This window comes from Ambystoma mexicanum, chromosome 10 (genome assembly GCF_040938575.1).
Source record: "Ambystoma mexicanum isolate Mex_15411 chromosome 10, UKY_AmexF1_1, whole genome shotgun sequence".
Lineage (NCBI taxonomy): Eukaryota > Metazoa > Chordata > Amphibia > Caudata > Ambystomatidae > Ambystoma > Ambystoma mexicanum.
The window spans coordinates 844,375,797-844,394,872 of NC_090932.1; the positions used below are offsets into that span (position 1 = coordinate 844,375,797).

A 19,076-nucleotide genomic window follows, 5' to 3' on the forward strand; every position below is an offset into this window, starting at 1 on the left:
CACTAGGTAAATATTGCAGAATAATCTGTAACTGATGGCAAGGCTAGGTCTATAGGGGTGTTTAATGTCACATTCCGGAGTTTGTGATGAATATACCTGCTATAAATATATTTCCAGCTCCTTTACGAATCCAAATCGATTTTATACATGGTTGGTCATTCCCCTATTTGGGAACCTCATATACTGTACTTGAATGCACAGAAAGCTGACTATTTCTTTTAAGAGATGGCTGTTTGGCATGCTAGAAGGCCAAGGTGAACGCATGGCTGGGGTTTGCTAATGATCTGCAGAGAGTGTGTGAGAAATTATGCATGTGTCTTTCAAGGCCCTGCCTATTGATTCTCAAACCGTACTTAATAATACTTGTCACATTAACTTGGAGTGCTGGAGCATTTCCAAGGGAACGACTGCAAAGCTTTTAAAATAAATCATAAAAGTATCAAGTACAAATGTGACAGACATTACGCTTCTAGAATTACACCCATCATACCCCACGCCCCCAGTTTAAAGTGACATGCTGTCTGTAGCTGGCACGTGAGAGTAAGGCATTGCAGATAACAAGTTAGAAGTCAAGTAAACATCCGTAATATACTATTGTACCCGACTGAGTGCTGGAGAAAACAGTTTACTTAATAAAAACGTGCTCTGTTTACCGTGCGTTTTGCTTTCCACCCATGCATTTATTACCTGCGCAGAAGTCTTTGAATCTTGAAAGTTCACCAGCTTTATAGAACTATGAAAAACATCCCTGTTGCTATGGAGATACCCCTCGTTCAGATTAAATCCATTTTGTAGGAAGAGGGCAGTGGCAAAATTAAGCGTGAACGCTTTATTCTGGTCAGAGTTGGCTGCCAAGAGAGTTTTGAGGCTGGATAATTCCTCACCTAAAGGAAATGCACGCATTATAACGTTCAACAAAAACAACATTACCAAAGGCTCATTAGTCATCAACATTCTAACAAGTGGAGCTGTTTAGTGAGAGGAAAATTATGCGTCGAAAATTCGTTATGGACTGAAAATCTCTTCATGAAATGATGTAATTTTAAGGATCATTTGGATGCTGCTTTCAAATTGGGTCTAAACAACATGCGGCTTTATTAAGATGCCTTTGTTAACAGAGTGCGCGTGGACCATGGCACAGTGTGGGCCGATACTTTCAGCTCTGTGCATAGTTTCTGAGCTTGTGGAGTGCAATTTGTTTTGTAGTAGACTAACGCAATATGTGAATTTGCGAGGAGGATGCAGGTATCTAACTCATGTGTTGCCTTGCTTGGCTTCAGGCCAACATGGCAGACCACATTCCATGGCAGGTGTTGTACAGCTGAAACAGAATATGCAGATTTTAAAGAAGAGTTGTTTTTTTATTTGAATAGTGTTGTCTTCCAAAATTAAACATGACTGAGGTGAATACGGGCCCGAAAGTAACGTTATTACTGTTCAGTGGAAAATCATTCTTTGTTGTTTGATCATTGATGCATGCAAGATTCAATTTTCCTTCCTTTAATTTTGCACAATATGTGTGTGTAGCCAAACGAAAGCCTAAATCCACATTGCTGTCCCATATCTTTACACAGACTCTGAAAGTCCTTTTGTGTTCCGATCTCGTCTTTTCTGCGTAACAGCATCAAGCATGTCGATTCGATTAAAACCTAATAGGTTTTTCAAATACTGGTCTTGTTCTGCATGTCCTCATGCTCTGAACAAAACATATGATAAAGTTTGAGCAGGACAGCATACACACGTGATTGCACATTTTATCAACTGTAAATCAGCATATTTGGTGTACATGGTTATCTGTGAATGCAATCACTAATACATATTAAGTACGAAACAGCAATTAAAAGATGAAATATAAAAATATCTCAGCGGGATTAAAAATGGACATCATACAATAATGGCTAGATAAACATCACAATGGCAATATGGCAAACTTCATATTTAAAGGGATATACCAAAAGGAGGTGACAAGGTGTGAAGAGTAAGATGTCAACATTGCTGGATTTGAGTCTTTTCGACAGCAATAAAAAGATCAAACACAGACTGAGAAATGCATGTTTTTTAAAATGATATCTTCAATACAATTGTATGTGTACCTCGACACACATCAATTGCTATGCAATTTATGTGTCAGTTAACCATTTCCTATAAATGAGTAGGTATGCAGTGGCTTGCATAACTCTTACACAGTAATGATGGTGAGATTTGTTACATCAGAAGACCTATTAATCAATCCTGAAGAACAGTGAGTACAATCATTATAAAAACTAGTGTATGACCCGTTATGCCACACATGACTATATATGTTATGAGGTCATTCGTTTTTTCTAAATATATTGCAATCGATGGTAGTATAGATATGTTTCTGATAAATTATACACATTCATGCAAAATGGTCAACATTAATCTGAATAATTATAAAATGTTGAGAACTTCTCATTTTCATATTGTAGGCTAATAATTAGAGTAATACAACCTAATGTTAAATTATAATTTACAACTCAGCGATTACCAGATGAAGAATCAAGTTACTTTAGAATCAATCACTTTACAAAATATATGTGAGGAATTAGCGTGCTTACGGCAATTACGTAATAGCCATTACGTTTTCCTATATTCGAGAGGGATAGTGATGTTTCAATTTTCCTCTACATGTGGAATAAAAGATGGCAAGACTTAGAAACTCTGATTACCTCAAATACAAAAGTATTATCTTATCTCATTGGGGATTGCGAACAATAAGGAGGAATAACTCAGGATTTGGTTACAGCTAAATTAATACCCTCCGAAGTACACAACACATTTTTATATACTTTATGGAACAGCAGATAGAAAGCTAACACAGAGAGGTGATAATGGGAAATACGCCAGGTCTAACTTTCCACATTCCAGAGGATATTATTCACTCTTCTCAAGTCAAGCATGCCATTGGACTCTTTAAGATAATGATTATGTTAACACATTCAGGATTCTTTTACAGACGGTGGCACCATTAATTCACACTCAACATATGACGGCTGGTAAATCAGTGGCCACTTCAGGTCTGTCAGCCAAAGCAGGGAAAGGGAGGTAGAGCAAGGATTTAAACCTGGCATCCTCTGTCTAACATTGGGCTTTAGGAATGGAGAAGCAGACCAAGGTTTTCTAAACATCCCATGTAAACCATTTAGATGGACAGACTAATCTCTTTCTTCCTTCGTTGGTAGGATAGACTGTATTTAAAGCTTATTAACTGAGCGAAACATGTTTCGGCTCAGCTATAAAACTGATGGCTTGAAAATATATGCATGTATCAAACTATGCTATGAATAATTATGTTATTCATGCAAGGTACTTTGAAATGTTCAACTGTGGAGCTCTTTATGATGAATATTATTACTTTACTATGGAAATACGTTAAGTATTAAGTGTTAGCCTATATTTATTATATCATTTTCTCTGTTTAATGAAGGATCTTGAGAATTTGGAAATAATGGCACTTTGAATTCAATAGTATGAGAGCCTGTTCCAATGATATGAACGCTCACTCTAAGAGTTGGTCAGAAGACTCAGGGACTCATTTTACATGTTGTGTTAAAACCAGTGGCAATTCTGACTGACAGAATTATCATGAGTGCCACGGAGAGCAGATGAATATCCTACCATTATGTGAACATGAGTGCAAGTAAGCTTCCCCAGCAGTAATGTTAGTTCCCTCAAGTGGAATTACCATCTAAAAGTGGTACCGAACCAAAACATTTGTTTTAACATTTACTTATATCACCGATTATTCCAGTGGATTTGCCATGACAGTATCTGCGGCCACAAATTGGCGGAATACACACTGTAAGGAAATAACGTAATTGCGAAAACAGAAAGCTAAGTGGTGGACATTTTGAAATATATAATCCATTAAAATCCATTCAAAATTCACTATTTCTCATTGACACTTGAGTATCACACTTGCAAAAAAAATTGCCAGGAGACAAAGGAAAGTTGATGTTGCCAAAAACAAGGGCCAGCAGCGCAAATTCAGTGCTACGGTTCTTGACTGATGAGGTGGAGGCCAAAGAGGAAGAGCTTTGGGGTTGCCAGCAGTATAAAACATCTATCGACTGAAATAAAACCCATGGAGAGGAATAAGGGACAACACAGTGGCTGTGCACACAGTGCAGCATGATACCGAAGACTGACAGAAGAGGTGGAATCATCTCAAGCAGTTTCCTCCCCACCCACTGACCCAAGACTGCTGCCAATGGAGGTGGCACATTGCAGCCACTGCACCACCTCCCCTGCGAGGAAAACAGTGTCCAGCATACTTCACATGGCAGGCATCAAGGGAGTAAGAGCAGCAGAGGTGTGAGTAGGCAGCCGAGCAGACTCAGGAGAATACCAACGAGTACAATGAGGGCAGTGATATGTGAATGTAAAGCATGAGTGCCAAGCCATAAGGAGGCAGGCACACAACTGACATTCCTGGCAATATGTCTCTTGCAGAATCAGCACCAACAATAGCACAGCAAAATGGTTGAGGACCCCTTGCAGGTACGCCCCAGAAAATCAGACCATGTTGAGATGAATTTCAACCATTCAATGAAGGTAAGAATGTAATAGTGAGAGACAGCTATACACCACTGTGATGCTGGAAATGCATCAGAGGGACAGGGCCTCTGAATCCTTGTCCTTTACTGCTTTTTATCGTGTGTTCTGTCGTGTTTTCTGCCCAGGAGTCCATGTGGGACTCCTGGCAGTGCAGCTCTCTCTTTTGGTTTGGTGAACAGACCCATGGGATACCCTTATGGCACCCATGGGTAGGGGTACAACCCTGTGCCCCTAGTGTATGTTTTTGGGCACCTGTGGGTGGCTCACAGAGCAGGGTATGGGCTGGTGGCAGCTCCATGCTGAATTTGACAGGTGCTCTGGGTGTCCTCCATTTTGGGATACCCAGGCCCTGCCATTGGGATCAGTTGATTCCTGATAGGAAACAAGATGGCCCCTGTGGCCTCTTGCTTTCTATTGCCTGTTACCTTGTTTCCCAAAGTCCTGGGAAGCCCTGACTCTGTCCCTTCCCCCTGACTGGCTGTTGGGTGGAAGTTCCATACATGGTGTTGTTGTGAAGGCCCAGCTAGACTGACTGGAGCCTTCCCAGTGACTGTATGTTGTGGGTACCTCCTGTGGGTGGGACCTGGGTGAATGGAGTGTGTGACCAATATACACTCCTTGTTGTGGTTGTCTGGTTTCTGGCATGAGAGACAAAGACTGAGACAGCCCTGCCCGAAACTGGCCTGAATGCAGTGTGTAGTGTTGAATGGCTTGGTACTTGTCCCAATCCACATTCCTTGTTGTGAGTGTCTGAAAGGGAGGAGTGTGGCCTTAATGCACTGTGTGCCTGATTGGCTGACTGACTGCATGAATGCCCTTCTGTATGATTGGCTGCTGAGTGTGTGCCAGCAGTGTGGATGAGAGACAGAATAGTATATCTGGGGACCTCTCACCACTGGTAATTGTTCAGAAGCGTTCAGAAGCGTTCAGAAGCTGAGTCTCCACTCTAAGAATAACTGGAACTGCTGATCCTAGACGCCCAGCTGGAAGAAGAAGACTTGCTGTTGCACTTGCTTCGCCCGATCTGAAAGCTGCTGAATTCGTCGAGGACTGACCCGAGAGAGGACCTGGTAAGGCCCCCTCTTCCCGTGCTCCGAGGGATCATCAAGCACCGCTACATCTTCGCCGAAGCACCCTGGAAGTCAGACCCTCGAAAGGCTGCTGACCCGAGACGGGACCACCGAGGAGATCAAAGTGAAGCACCCGGACATCGCCGCCGTCGAAGTCCATTGCTGTCGACCAGGGTTCGCAGGTCTGTGTAACCGCTGGAGGCCCGTCGAAGTTGTGTTGCCCAGCCGTGGAAACCACTTGACGCCGTGCCGCCGACGACCGGAGCTGTCCGCTCCTTGCCTAAGAACATTTGAATCGAAGGACTCCCTCGTCCGCACCGTCGACCGCTTTATCCTGCCGGAGAAATTCGAGGACAACCAACGCGCCGAGGAGAAACCTGCCGGTGGGTTTCCTGCCACCCGAAGACCACAAAGACTCGAACGACTCGACGCCCTTGCTGGGCCCCCGTCTCCACAATCTTTGCGGTCCAGAACAATTGTCTTTGAGGTGCCCCGCACGCCTCTGCCTTGCAGGACGCCAACGCTCCGTCGTCGACGAGCACCGCTTGGATCGCAGCTGCCGCCTCATCAATGCCGTTCTACCCTGTTTGTTGTCGGACGTTCGACGCCCCGCGTCTCCCGCTTGAAAGGGAAGGCATTCAAGAAGGGCCGTCGATTCCCCGACGCCGAACGCCGAGTTCCTCGACGCTTCTCGACGCCTCTCGACGATACGTGACTCCCGCTTGAAAGGGGGTCGCTCAAGAAGGATCTGTCGACGCCTCTTCGAAGAACTCGACGCCACCAGCTACATTGGGGGGGTAAAAACATTATAGGAGGGAATAAGACTTGCAGAACAGTATATGGACTGGGCTTGTGCTATATCTTTATTTTACAGGTTGCCCAGGTGGGGGGATCTCCACACAGAACTGTGTCTAGTGGTAGGGGCCAGTATTCTGCCTATTGCTCAACCATCTTATTTTCTCTCCTCTCTCTATTGCTGGTTTCACTCTATTGATCTGTGTGACATTGTTACAGTATTGTTGATGCACTTTAATGAGATCTAATACAAAGGGTGGTACCACTTTAGATTTGTATATATTTGCCATTGTTGATTTTCCTAAGTACAAAGTGAGTTATTATGATAAGTGTACATAACCTTGAATATTGATTATATACAGACTGTGTTCTAACCAATACAGTGTGTGGACATTCCTTTGTGGGGGTTTGGGGACTACACTGTACTTACGAACCAGCCTGCATCACCTCCTGAGAAGCTAGGCCTTGATTGCTCGACCATAGCTACACGAATAGAGAATCTAGGCTGGGGTCTTCTGTGCCTCCCCTCTACCATATAGAGAGCGGAAGTACAGATCACCCCCTACCAGTTCTTTACAACCACCAACCTCAAGTCCAACCACCCTTATATAACCCTAGTTATGCAATATGAATGTTGCAACATAAACTGCACAAGTCACAGCCCCCCACACATCACTTTACTATTATACTAAGAAGAGGTAAGGCCCACATGATGACCAGATTTGCAAAGCACTAGCCCCTAAATATTCTTTTAATCAGATATATCACCAATGACCATGTCCAGCCAGGTAGTTATCGAAAATATTACAAACCTGTCAAAGTCGTAATGTTCTAGATGGACGCTACCAAACAACTTAAGCCTAGTTGGTTGCCTACATGCATCCTTTATCCAGTGAACACATCATGTCAGTCACTCCACAAATAACAGTAATGTGCACCAAAGATCATTCACGCACCTACTAAGGCATGTGGACTTTACAATGCATGGGTTACGCATCATGGGGAAGATCCTCTCAGAGCCACCACCGCCAGTCAGCCAGCAGTACCAACGTTGGTCCAATGACACCCGCCTGTGGTAACTCTGGGATCATATTGCCTTCACCTACTCCCTTCTTACCTCTGGTAACTACTCCTCCCAATCATGTGTCACTGGTGCTCTGCAGTGGCATCACAATCTGGATGATGAATTTGCCACTATTGCTGATAACACTGCACCTGATGGGGCTGGCGGAGTAGAGGTGAGAGATTCAGGAGAGACCTTCTCTCCTGTCCACCATCCTGACGACTGCCCTAGAGATGCCTGGCCTGTCACCATGGAAATGCTGATGAGGATGCAACAGCAGCAGGAGAAGATGGACTACCCAGCTGAACCCCAGCTACAGTATGCTCAGGCAATGCAGGATGCTGTGCTGGGGCGCTCGCACACGATGACAAGGGAATTTGCTCATCACTGCTCCCAGCTAATTCATGTAATTACATCTGAAGCATGTTGGGCAGAGGAGGTGTTGGCAGGTTAGGGAACCATGCATCGCATGGATTCTGTCAGCTCAGCTTAATGTACTGTCACAAAATACTCACATACTGGAAGTCTCCATCACAGTGCACTGCCACACATTCACCAAGGCATCTTCAGGACAAGTGAAACACAGAAAAGATAGGTATATGACTATAACATGACATTGACATGGGGTTTGGGGTTTGGGGTTCATGAATACACTTATACAAAAAGGTTTAGAGTAGTAATCTGGGTTGTGTCCGAAATTTTACTGTAGTAGAGAGTTATATTACAGTGAAATATGTGCATATATGTTTTAAAAAATAAATCTGTATCACTTCATTACAGATTAGCTGTCCATCCCTTCCTTCTGCATGTTTACCCTATGTTAGCCAGCCGTCCCATGCATCATCATCATTCTCCTCAGAGTCCGGGGGCACTTTGTGCTCCTCAAGTGGTATATGTCTCATGATGCAGATGTTTTGCAGCAATGCCCATGTGGGAATGGTATTAACCAACTTTAACTGGGATGTATATGAGTGACCTCCACACCTGTCTGGTGGTGGCACCAGAACAGTCTATTCAGTGGTCAAATGTACTTTCAGTGTACAGACTGGTCCTTATGTGTGCCTTATTGTAATTCACCTCATGTGAGTTTGCTGGGTTCCTGATGGGGATCAGGAGCCACAGCACTTGTGGATAGCCTTAGTCATCTGAAACTTGAAACACCTGTGGGATGTCTTAACCCACTAATCCAAGCCCTGCAACATCACTGTGCATTGCTGGCAGCAGAAATATCATAATGGCCGCCGGAAAGCATGCTGCTCGCCAGAAATCACCAGGAAGTGCGCAGTGAAAACCTGAAAAATAGGCCACCATCTACTTTTGCCTATGTCAGTGGTAACACAGGAGACCACTGCCAAAACCCATCATTTGGATGCTCACAGAGCAAAATCATTGCAAAAGAAACAGCTGGTTTCAAAAATCCGTTTTTATTTGGTGTCAAATTTGTAGAAATCATGGCTTATAAACCACCCAAAGGGATCCAACCTCCCTGTTGGGTGGTCAACATCATTCTCCTTCTGGAATCTACATAAATATAAGGTCCACGGAAGTGTATCTATATCTGAACAAAGTATACTTTTGAGGATTGCTTGCTGGAAGAAATCTGTCAAAAATGGGTGTAATACCGTTACTCACCTCTACCAGAAGCCGGCGTTTTAAGTTGAACATGAAACTCAAACCATGCCAAAGAAAGACTTGCTATCAGAATCCTAAGAGGTGGATACAATTTAAAACTATATTCTGAAAAGACTCGAAGCAAGAAATTGTTTAATGTATGTGTTAAAAATGTGAGTTATATTATAAGAAAAGACAATTTGTAGAGATTGGGTTAAGAGTTAAAGTTTCCCACACTGCATTCAAACGAATTCCACACCTTCTCCCTGGTCAACGGAGACTTCCCCCTGCCCTTGGCTAAGCGATTGACAGGCTGTTGTGAATAGGAACTAGGAGGGGCACCCTGGCCTGTTGCTCTCAGCGCAGACAAAGGAATGTTTGGGCTGAATAGAAAATGCTAATTCGGGTGTGACTGACAACAAACTGCTGGCAGGAAGCAGAGACATGTGACCTCTGAGTCAGCCCAGACCTTGGAGGCGGAGACTAACCATTGTGTGGATTCAGAAAGCACAGCAAATGTATGTTTTAGAAAAATGCTTATAAAATATTGTACCGAACTGACAAAAATGTGAAACTTTGAGATTGTTAAAATGAAAAGTTTGCTCACAGTTTAAGACTAAGCTGGACTCCGTGCGATGCTCTGAGACCAGACCATATTGTAGCTACTGTGTTTATGCCAGGAACCTAAAAAATTACAGACATGTGCCACGATGGAGTGTGCATGCATGTCTAAAAATTGGTGCAGAAATAATATTGAGAAACCCACCAAAAGCGTGAAAAAGTGGTCATTTCTGAACCAAAGCTCTTAGGAAGATGAGAGTTGAATAGAAATGTACCTTAGGTAATCTGTCGTGTAATTTATGTAGTATTAACAAGTTGTGTATATTGTAGATATGTGTTTTATGAAAAATAAGATATACTGTACAGAGAAAAGGGGGGGTTCCCCTAAGCCATAAAGATGACACAGGATGACACGCTGATCCTTTCTCCAATCAGGGGGCAGGGAATCCTATGACCTATCAGATCCTTAGAGGGTTGGGCATAGAGAATCAGCCTCCCCACCCACTTTGGAAATACATAAATAGGGACTGCTGAGGACAGAAGACACAGACTTTTCCACTACTCAGCTGATTTCTTAACGAAGCACCCTGCAAGAAGATCCAAACTCTAGACAATATCCAGACCCAACTCTAGAACCCAACTCTAGAACTTGAAGCAGAGAGGCCTAACCCAAAAGCTGAACCCTTCTCAGCAGGCCTGCAGAATCTTTAGCAACCTGATTCTAACCCCTAAACTTCTAAGGGGATCTCACATTCAACAGCCGGGCTGAGCTGTTTTGCTATTCTAGCCAAGAACCCTGTGCTAGAACCAAGATCCTGAAACAGAAAGCAGAGCTGTATCCAGAGCCCATCAGATCCAGTCCAAGAGACCGCGCAGACCGCAGTGCAGTGCTGAGAGCAGAACTGAGACCTGTCCGGTGGTGAGAGAATCCCAGCCAAACCCTTGACCAGATCTTTGACGGGGCCCACTCCATTCCCAAGCCATAGGAGTGAGTATCCAGTCTAGAACTGTACATAACCAATCTCTTAGTTTAAAGTAATACTATTCCATCCATTTCAATCTATCCAGAACTGCATTACAGAACCTCTGTTGTCTATCCTAAATTCTTCTCTCCTCCACATAATCCTTGATAATTGTAGTGATAATCATCTTGGCGCTAATATATATTTTCTGGAGAAAGGCAATCATCTCGTTCAGACAGAAACCATCCGGAGGCGCCTCTGGATAGGTGGCTGGGGTGTTGTGCAATTTGTGGCTCAATAGAATCTTTGTTTCTAATCTTTAAAGCACATCTGTCTTTTTTGAAATCTTGACTTTGTTTCTTTAAAATCTACCTTGATTAAAACCTCTGTAACTTTTGAACCGCACGTCCCAGAACCGAAATGTAACTGTCATTTCAAAGCCTTATAATTTTTCCGTAATCGCGTTTCCCGCACGTGGAAAAATTGCAGCGAATTGCAAATTAGCTACATTTCACCACATGTCAAAATAGATGTTTCTTGTTTTCAACTGGCTGAAATTCGTTTTCAATCTGATAATCATTCATGAATCATTGCTAGTGTTGACCTGAACCAATTCAAAGTAACTCTCACTTATCCTGAATCTCCTTTAGTGAATTAAAATCATTTTAGCATATTTTCCCTTTCATTGTAATCACATTCAAAAGCATTTTTTCCTGTTTTAAAATCATACCTGTTTTCTCTAAGCTTGCTGGGGGAACTGGGATTGAACTGCACTGTTGATTAATATTCCTGAAACCTGTGTGGCCTCATTTCCATCTCTTCATATTGCATATTGGGGGGAGTGAGTAATAACAGGGGAAAACGTGATCATATTATCTTTTGATTGAAATCATATCAAGTTTATTTCTGTGTTGCATTCTTTCCCATCATTGCATTTCCTTGAATCATACAGAGTATTCTCTGCTACCTTATCCTTTCTATTCCCACTCCTAATTGATTAAAGAGATTGTTGATATTGTAATATTGCCCATTGCTGCTCACTGTACATATTCATAAGTGTGCTATTCAGATATTATTCTATTCATAAAAGTGTGATATATATTGCTCAATTCTTCAAATAAACCTTTTAATTTGCAAAACAAACCTACATCTTGGCTCAGTGAGGTCGGGGAGATTCAAAGAGAGGGGCGTTATATAAGGGTTCATCATCCAGATTTAAAGAACTTTGACATAAAAATATATAAATAAGGGCTTCCATTGGGCATCCCATAATAAGCATTGACTTAGTTGGAGTGCTGGATTGAAGTCACTTTCACACCTTGGATGATGGGGTTGTGGGTTCTGGAGGTGCTGATTAATCTTTGCACAGTGCTGATGAGTTTGTCTTTCGTCGCGTGCATAGGAATGCATTAACACTTGGGATATATGTTCCATGCAGTTGGGAAATACCAGTGAGTTCTGCTCATCCTGTTGTGTGGCATATGTGAATATACTCATTTTCCACCTCACTTTCCTGGCTAGCACACCCCATGTGGTTCTATGAAAATTGATGTCTGTCCTAGATAGTATATGTTGATTACGGCTTCTTGAAATTGTTGATCAGCGTTCAATGATTCAGTGTATTTGACTGAGGTGTTATTGGTCACACTTCATTTGTGCACTGCTACAAGTGGGGCAAATAGCTTCCTGCATGCCTGAGTAACCGCCTCAGGTATTAAATCATCTCTGACTGTTTACTGGGGGCTGCATGAGATATGGCCACTTCATCAATTCCTTCCCTATGCATTGTGGGACATGTGATCCCATCAAGCACAATGGGAACATTTTCCTGGGAGTAACTTTTGCTTGGTTTTAGGATGGTGGTGGGACATAATGGGTGCTGTAATGGGTGCTGTTGCAGGTATGTCGCTCATCCATTGCAATGGATAGTGTGTGGGGATGCATACATGATGTGTTTTTGCACTGCTGCCCCTTTCAAATTTCCTTCCAATTGTTTACTCACCAAGCATTTTGGGCTACATACCAAAGATCCAAGCATGCTGTTCTCTGTTGGAGTTCACGTATCATTGGATGATGCTATTTCATCATGAGTGGAACCAGGGAAATGTGCACAGAAATGTCTTACAGTTAGGTGAGCATTGCCTGTCATTTGTACACTTCTCTACACTATAACTCTGCTGGTGCTTGCTCAACAGACCCCAATGCTCCAACTGTCAGGGTTCCATTGTATGCCCTATCGGATAACCAGAGGAGGAGTCCACGTAATAACCAACTGTCTAGTAAACCCAGGGGACCCAACGTTTTTGGTTCCAAATTGAGAGGGGCTGTTATGACTCAGAACCGTTCTCCCTTGTTTATTGCACTTCCTTTTGCAGAACGCTATGGGTTACCGTGGAAATGCTGGCGGCATGGTATTCGTGTAGACGTTTAGGTCTACGGCGCTGTCCCATGCGTAAGGTCAGGTGACCTGTATTTAAGCCGCGCCTCCGCGCACGGCGGTGCTTCTGAATTTGTCTAAATTCCTGACGCTCCTTACCTCGTTTCTTGTTACCTTGGCTTCTTGTATCCCCGGTCCTGTCTTGTTACCTGCATTACCTCCTCCTTATCTTTGCTACCAAGTCTAACCTGCTTGTACTCGACCTGGAACGGCCACGGACTGCATTCGTCTGAATCCTCAAGTCTTACCTGTTCCTACCCGACCCGGAAAAGCCACGGACTGCATTCGTCTGAATCCTCAAGTCTTACCTGTTCTTACTCGACCCGGAACGGCCACGGACTGAATTCGTCTGAATCCTCAAGACTTACATGTTCTTACCCGATCCGGAACGGCCACGGACTGCATTTGTCTGAATTCTCCAGTCTTACCTACTCACACCTGACCCGGAATGGCCACGGACTGCATTTGTCTGAACCTCAAAGTCTTACCTGTTCATACTCGAACCGGAATGACCACGGACTGCATTCGTCTAACCCTCCAAGTCTTACCTGCCCTTACCAAAACCAGAACATCCACGGATTGTAACTTCTTCATTCCACAAGTCTTACCTGTGTTTAATCTTCTTCCTGGAACTGTCAAAAGACTTTTCTGGACATTCAGGATTACCGCGCATCGGCACAGGACCAAAGGACATTGGCGCATCGGCACAGGATTTAAGGAACATCAGCGCAACAGCGCCAGGATCAACTAACTTTTTGGGCGTCCTCATGCCGGCGGGTATAGGAAAACCAAAGACATTGTGTTTCCCGGACTACCAACTCACTTCCCACATTTTCTGCAGCAACTTTCCAGGACACTCATTTGGTAAGCACACGACTCATTTCTGCTTTCCTAGTTATTTCTTGTGCTCTTGGTAATAGTCCCTTTTTGCTTTGTAGTTCTCATTGCATTTAGCTTCATGTTAACGCCTGATTAATGTTCTTGCTGCCAGCTGTTGAAGTACCAGGGTGTACCTAATTTCGGGCAGTACTCACCTCAAACTGTCCTTATGTACATTTGAGGAGTATATTGTCAGAAAGACTAAATTGCATCACAACGTGTCAAGCCACCACTACTATATTGCGCTCCTGGTTCCTGACACCAACCACAAAGGTTCAGACTGATGATGATCCCTAATGAGGATTCTGAGTGCCTTTTTTGCAATCTGTGTAGGCCCCCAGGCCATTGAAGCCCCTCTTGCGGTCCCCGCTCCCTCCCCAGACCAGCTTCCTGATTCCCTTCCCTCCTGCCTCCCGACCCGCCCCCTGCCCTGATTGGTCCTCCGGACCGTGTTTATAGGGTCTAGCGACCCATGTACTGCACCGGCTCCACTTTGCAGCGTGGGAGCACGGTGAGTGTGCCTGTTTCTGAGTGCCTTTTTTGCAATCTGTGTAGGCCCCCAGGCTCTTGAAGCCCCTCTTGCGGTTCCCGCTCCCTCCCCACACCCACTTCCTGAATCCCTTCCCTCCCGCCTCCTGACCCGCCCCCCCACCCTGATTGGTCCTCTGGACTGTGTTATCCAAGCCATAACTGACCTTCCCAGGGCAGCCCTTCGGCTAAGGGCCATAAGGCGAAGGGCTCCTACAGAGGCGGCTCCAGAAAGTGTCTGCAGGTGCTCGCAGGAGAAGCCAGTAGCCTGCCGTCAACCAGCACCAACCACTAAAGTAAGTGTGGCACGGGTGGGGACTGAAGCAATCACTTTGCTCCAGAAAGCCCTGCCACTCTTAATTAAAACAGTTTTACTGTGTTGAATTCTGCATCTAGATAGTGCACAAAAGAATATTGAGTGTGCCCAAAAGTCACAAGTTTTACTGTGTTGAATTTGGCATCTAGATAGTGAACCAAAGAATACTGAGTGTGCCCAAAAGTTTTACTGTGTTGAATTTGGCATCTAGATAGTGAACCAAAGAATATTGAGTGTGCCCAGAAGTTTGACTGTGTTGGATCTAGCATCTACATAGTGTGGCTTAACAACATTGAGCATCCTCTAAAAGTTTTACTGTGTTGAATTTGGATCTTGACAGTGAACCAAAGAATATTAAGTGTGCCCAAAAGTTTGACTGTGTTGAATTTAGCATCTACATAATGTGGCTTAACAACATTGAGCGTCCTCTAAAAGTTTTTCTGTGTTGAATTTGGCATCTTGACAGTGAACCAAAGAATATTGAGTGTGCCCAAGATTTTGACTGTGTTGAATTTTGCATCCAGATAGTGTGGCCATACAACATTGAGCGTCCTCTAAATGTTTACTGTGTTGAATTTGGCATTTAGATAATGAACCAAAGAATATTGAGTGTGCCCAAAAGTTTACTGTGTTGAATCTGCCATCTAGACAGTGAACCAAAGAATATTGAGTGTGCCCAAAAGTTTACTGTGCTGAATTTTGCATCCAGATAGTGTGGCCATACAACGTTGAGCGTCATCTAAAAGTTTACTGTGTTGAATTTGGCATCTAGACAGTGAACCAAAGAATATTGAGTGTGCCCAAAAGTTTACTGTGTTGAATTTGGCATCTAGACAGTGAACCAAAGAATATTGAGTGTGCCCAAAAGTTTACTGTGCTGAATTTTGCATCCAGATAGTGTGGCCAAACAACACTGAGCATCCTGTAAAGGTTTACTATGTTGAATTTTGCATCTACATAGTGTGGCCAAACAACATTGAGCGTCCTCTAAAAGTTTATTGTGTTGAATTTTGCATCCAGACAGTGAACCAAAGAATATTGAGTGTGCCCAAAAGTTTTATTGTGTTGAATTTTGCATCTAGATAGTGTGGCCAAACAACATTGAATGCCCTCTAAAAGTTTATTGTGTTGAATTTGGCATCTATATAGTGAACCAAAGAATAATGAGTGTGCCCACATGTTTTACTGTGTTGAACTTGGCATCTAGATAGTGAACCAAAGAGTATTGAGTGTGCCCAAAAGTTTGACTCTGTTGAATTTTACATCTAGATAGTGCGGCCAAACAACATTGAGTGTCCTCTAAAAGTGATACTGTGCAGAACTCTGCATCTAGATAGTGAACCAAAGAATATTGAGTGTGCCCAAAAGTTTGACTGTGTTGAATTTTGCATCTAGATAGTGTGGCCAAACAACATTGCGTGTCCTCTAAAAGTTATACTGTGCAGAACTCTGCATCTAGATAGTGAACCAAAGAATATTGAGTGTGCCCAAAAGTTATACTGTGTTGAAATCTGCATCTAGATAGTGTAGCCAAACAACGCTGAGTGTTCTCTAAAAGTTATAACTTGTTACATTTTGCATCTAGATAGTGAGCCCAAAGGATATTGAGTGTGCCCAAAGCTTCACTGTGCTGAACTCTGCAACTAGATGGTGTGGCCAAACAACACTGAGCGTCCTCTAAAAGTTTTACTGTGTTGAATTTTGCATCTAGATAGTGAGGCCAAAGACTCCATGACTCCATCCCACCCATCTAAATCCAAAATGAGACCCTCACTCTGGCACGCCTCACATCTCCCGCTCCATAAATCCCCCCCTCCCGTCCCAAACAAACCCAACTCTCCCAACTCACCCTCGACCCGCCATCATGAACTCACCAGTAAACTTCAATGTACCACCCCGCCCCCTATCCAACTCCCAAGCCAGAGGTGCTCCATGGCGCTCCAAAAATCCGAAAGCCTATATTTCTTCCACCCCTTCCCCCACTCCTGTGCGAGCATACCTCCCCCCTCTCAACCTCCTTTACCTCAGAGTCTACACCCCCAGCCCACCACTGAACCACCCGCCCGCCCATGCAGATACACCCCCATCTCCCCATCCCCTGCCCTATCCTCCCGTCGACACCAACTAACTCTCCCCACCCGCCATATCCCTTCCCCTGCCTAAAAACTGTATTTGTATTTATTCATTGGTAATGCGCACCAGACCCGAGGGTATGAGGGCGCAGGAGCAACAGGGTTATTCACAGCTTAGTTACAGGTTACAATGCATTACAATAATTACAATGGGGTAAGAGAAAGTAACAGCAGTCACGATAAAGGCGAGAGTTTGCAGATTTACAAGTATACATATTTACATAGAGGGTGGCGGAGGTGTGTTGGATGGTATTAGCGGTCATTGTTCTTTATCCAGTGTATGTAGTTGCGTCTAAAGTGTGTGTAGTTTTGGGGTGTCCTTAGAGAGGGTGGTAGGGAGTTCCAATTTTGGGCTGCTTTCACCTGGAAGCTGTTACCACCCATTTTGGTGCGTTAGAACCTGGGAACTGTGAGAAGATTTGCGTTGGAGGTTCTAGTTGGTCTATTGGGGGCTTATTTTTTTATTCTATCGACTAAGTAGCGAGGGGCAGCGGTGTTAAGGCTTTGAGCAGGATTTTATCTGTAGTTTTGAGCCAGTTATGGGCCAGTTAGAGATGTGTTCTCTCTTGGGGATGCTAAGCGCTGCTCTTAGAGCGTTGTTTTGTAGCGTCTGTATTTTGTTAGTAACCTGTTTGCTAGCTCCTACGTAGAAGGCGTTGCAATAGTGAAGTTTTGATAATACGAGGGCACTGGCTAATGTAATGCAGCCCTGGGTGGATAAGAAGGGTTAAGCTGCTCTTATAAGCTTACATGTGCAGGCGGTGGAGGATGCCATGGAGCTAACCTGTTTGTGGAAGGATAGGGAGGAGTCAATATAAATTCCTAAGGTTTTCACTTCCCTAGCTACTTTGATCTGATTCCCGTCTATAATGGAACTGGTGTAGTTGTGGTCCAATTTGGTTAGGTTTGTGGTGGAACCAAGTATGATGAGGTCAGTCTTATCATCTTTCAGGCATAGACATCTCGCCCTGGCAAGAACAGTAGCCTCATCTCCATCACCCTCCGACCCCCCCACCCTCTCTCACACACCGACTGCACTGATAACCCTGGAAAGGAGAAAACGAGCCTGGTCCCCTTCTATCTCTCTCTACTCCTCACCCCTCCTACCTCGACCACCCATCCCCACAATCACTCACCCCCCACCATCACCACCCTCCCCACTCCCCTCACCCCGCTTCCAACCCTTCTCCCTCGACTTCTTCCCCAGCACTCCTGGCATATCCAGCCCCACGAGATTCACACATGAATCCCCAGTCCCAAATCCCTCCCCAACCTCTGACCAACTGCCCATCCGAACCCACCCTGCCAACCCCGTCCCCCCACCACTCACACCCTGCTGCGCCCGCCTACTCTTCCCAACCTCCACCAACCAGTCTGCAACATCCACCAACCAGAACACGCTATCACCCTACCCTGTCCCTGACCTTCCTACCCCTGACCAACCCCCGCCACCCTCCCTCGTCTTTTTTAATGCCCGCTCTGTAGCAAAAAAACAGACACAGCATCTTTGACCTCCTCTCCTCTGACAATCCCGAGCTAGTCTTTATCACAGAAACCTGGTTTTCTGATGACTTTTCCCCTGTTGCTCATGAAGCGTTCACCCTCGATTACTCTCTCATCCCACTCAACAGACTCTCTAGAGGAGGCGGAGTGGCAGTCGTGTTCAAATCTCACTTCTCTGTCTCACTCGTTGACTCCCAGACATACACTCTCTCTTGCGAATCCCTTCTCGTTAAACTCTTGTTCTCCCTCAGCTTCCTAATCATCTACAGACCCCCTGGTCATGACAGACATTTCACAACCAACCTCTGTGACTCTATGGCCACCATCCAAGTAAACCACCCCTCTCTGACTCTTCTAGGAGATTTCAATATCTGGCTAGACATTCCCACCATCCCCATGACCCACTCACTGGTCCACTGCCTTGATGCACTTAACCTCTCCCTTCACATGAATGGCCCAACTCATTCTAAGGGACACACTCTTGATGCCATCTTCAGCTCACACAAGCAGATACATCAAGCCCCGCCCTTACCCCTCATCTGGTCTGATCACTTCATCGTCCCTTCCCATGCAACCGTGCCCAACCCTGAACCAGCCGCACCCCTCAGCCGCAAATGCTGGAAGAAACTAAAGATCCTCCC

At 44.5% G+C, this 19,076-nt stretch overlaps 1 protein-coding gene across 1 annotated transcript in view; it reads right to left on the bottom strand.

The window, feature by feature from the left end:
* SERPINI2 (serpin family I member 2) overlaps nucleotides 1–19,076 on the bottom strand; it is a 182,613-nt gene that overhangs the window by 131,673 nt on the left and 31,864 nt on the right. Inside the window, 1 exon segment of the mRNA XM_069620228.1 lies at nucleotides 654–884. Within this exon segment, the coding sequence (XP_069476329.1) occupies nucleotides 654–884 (231 nt within the window).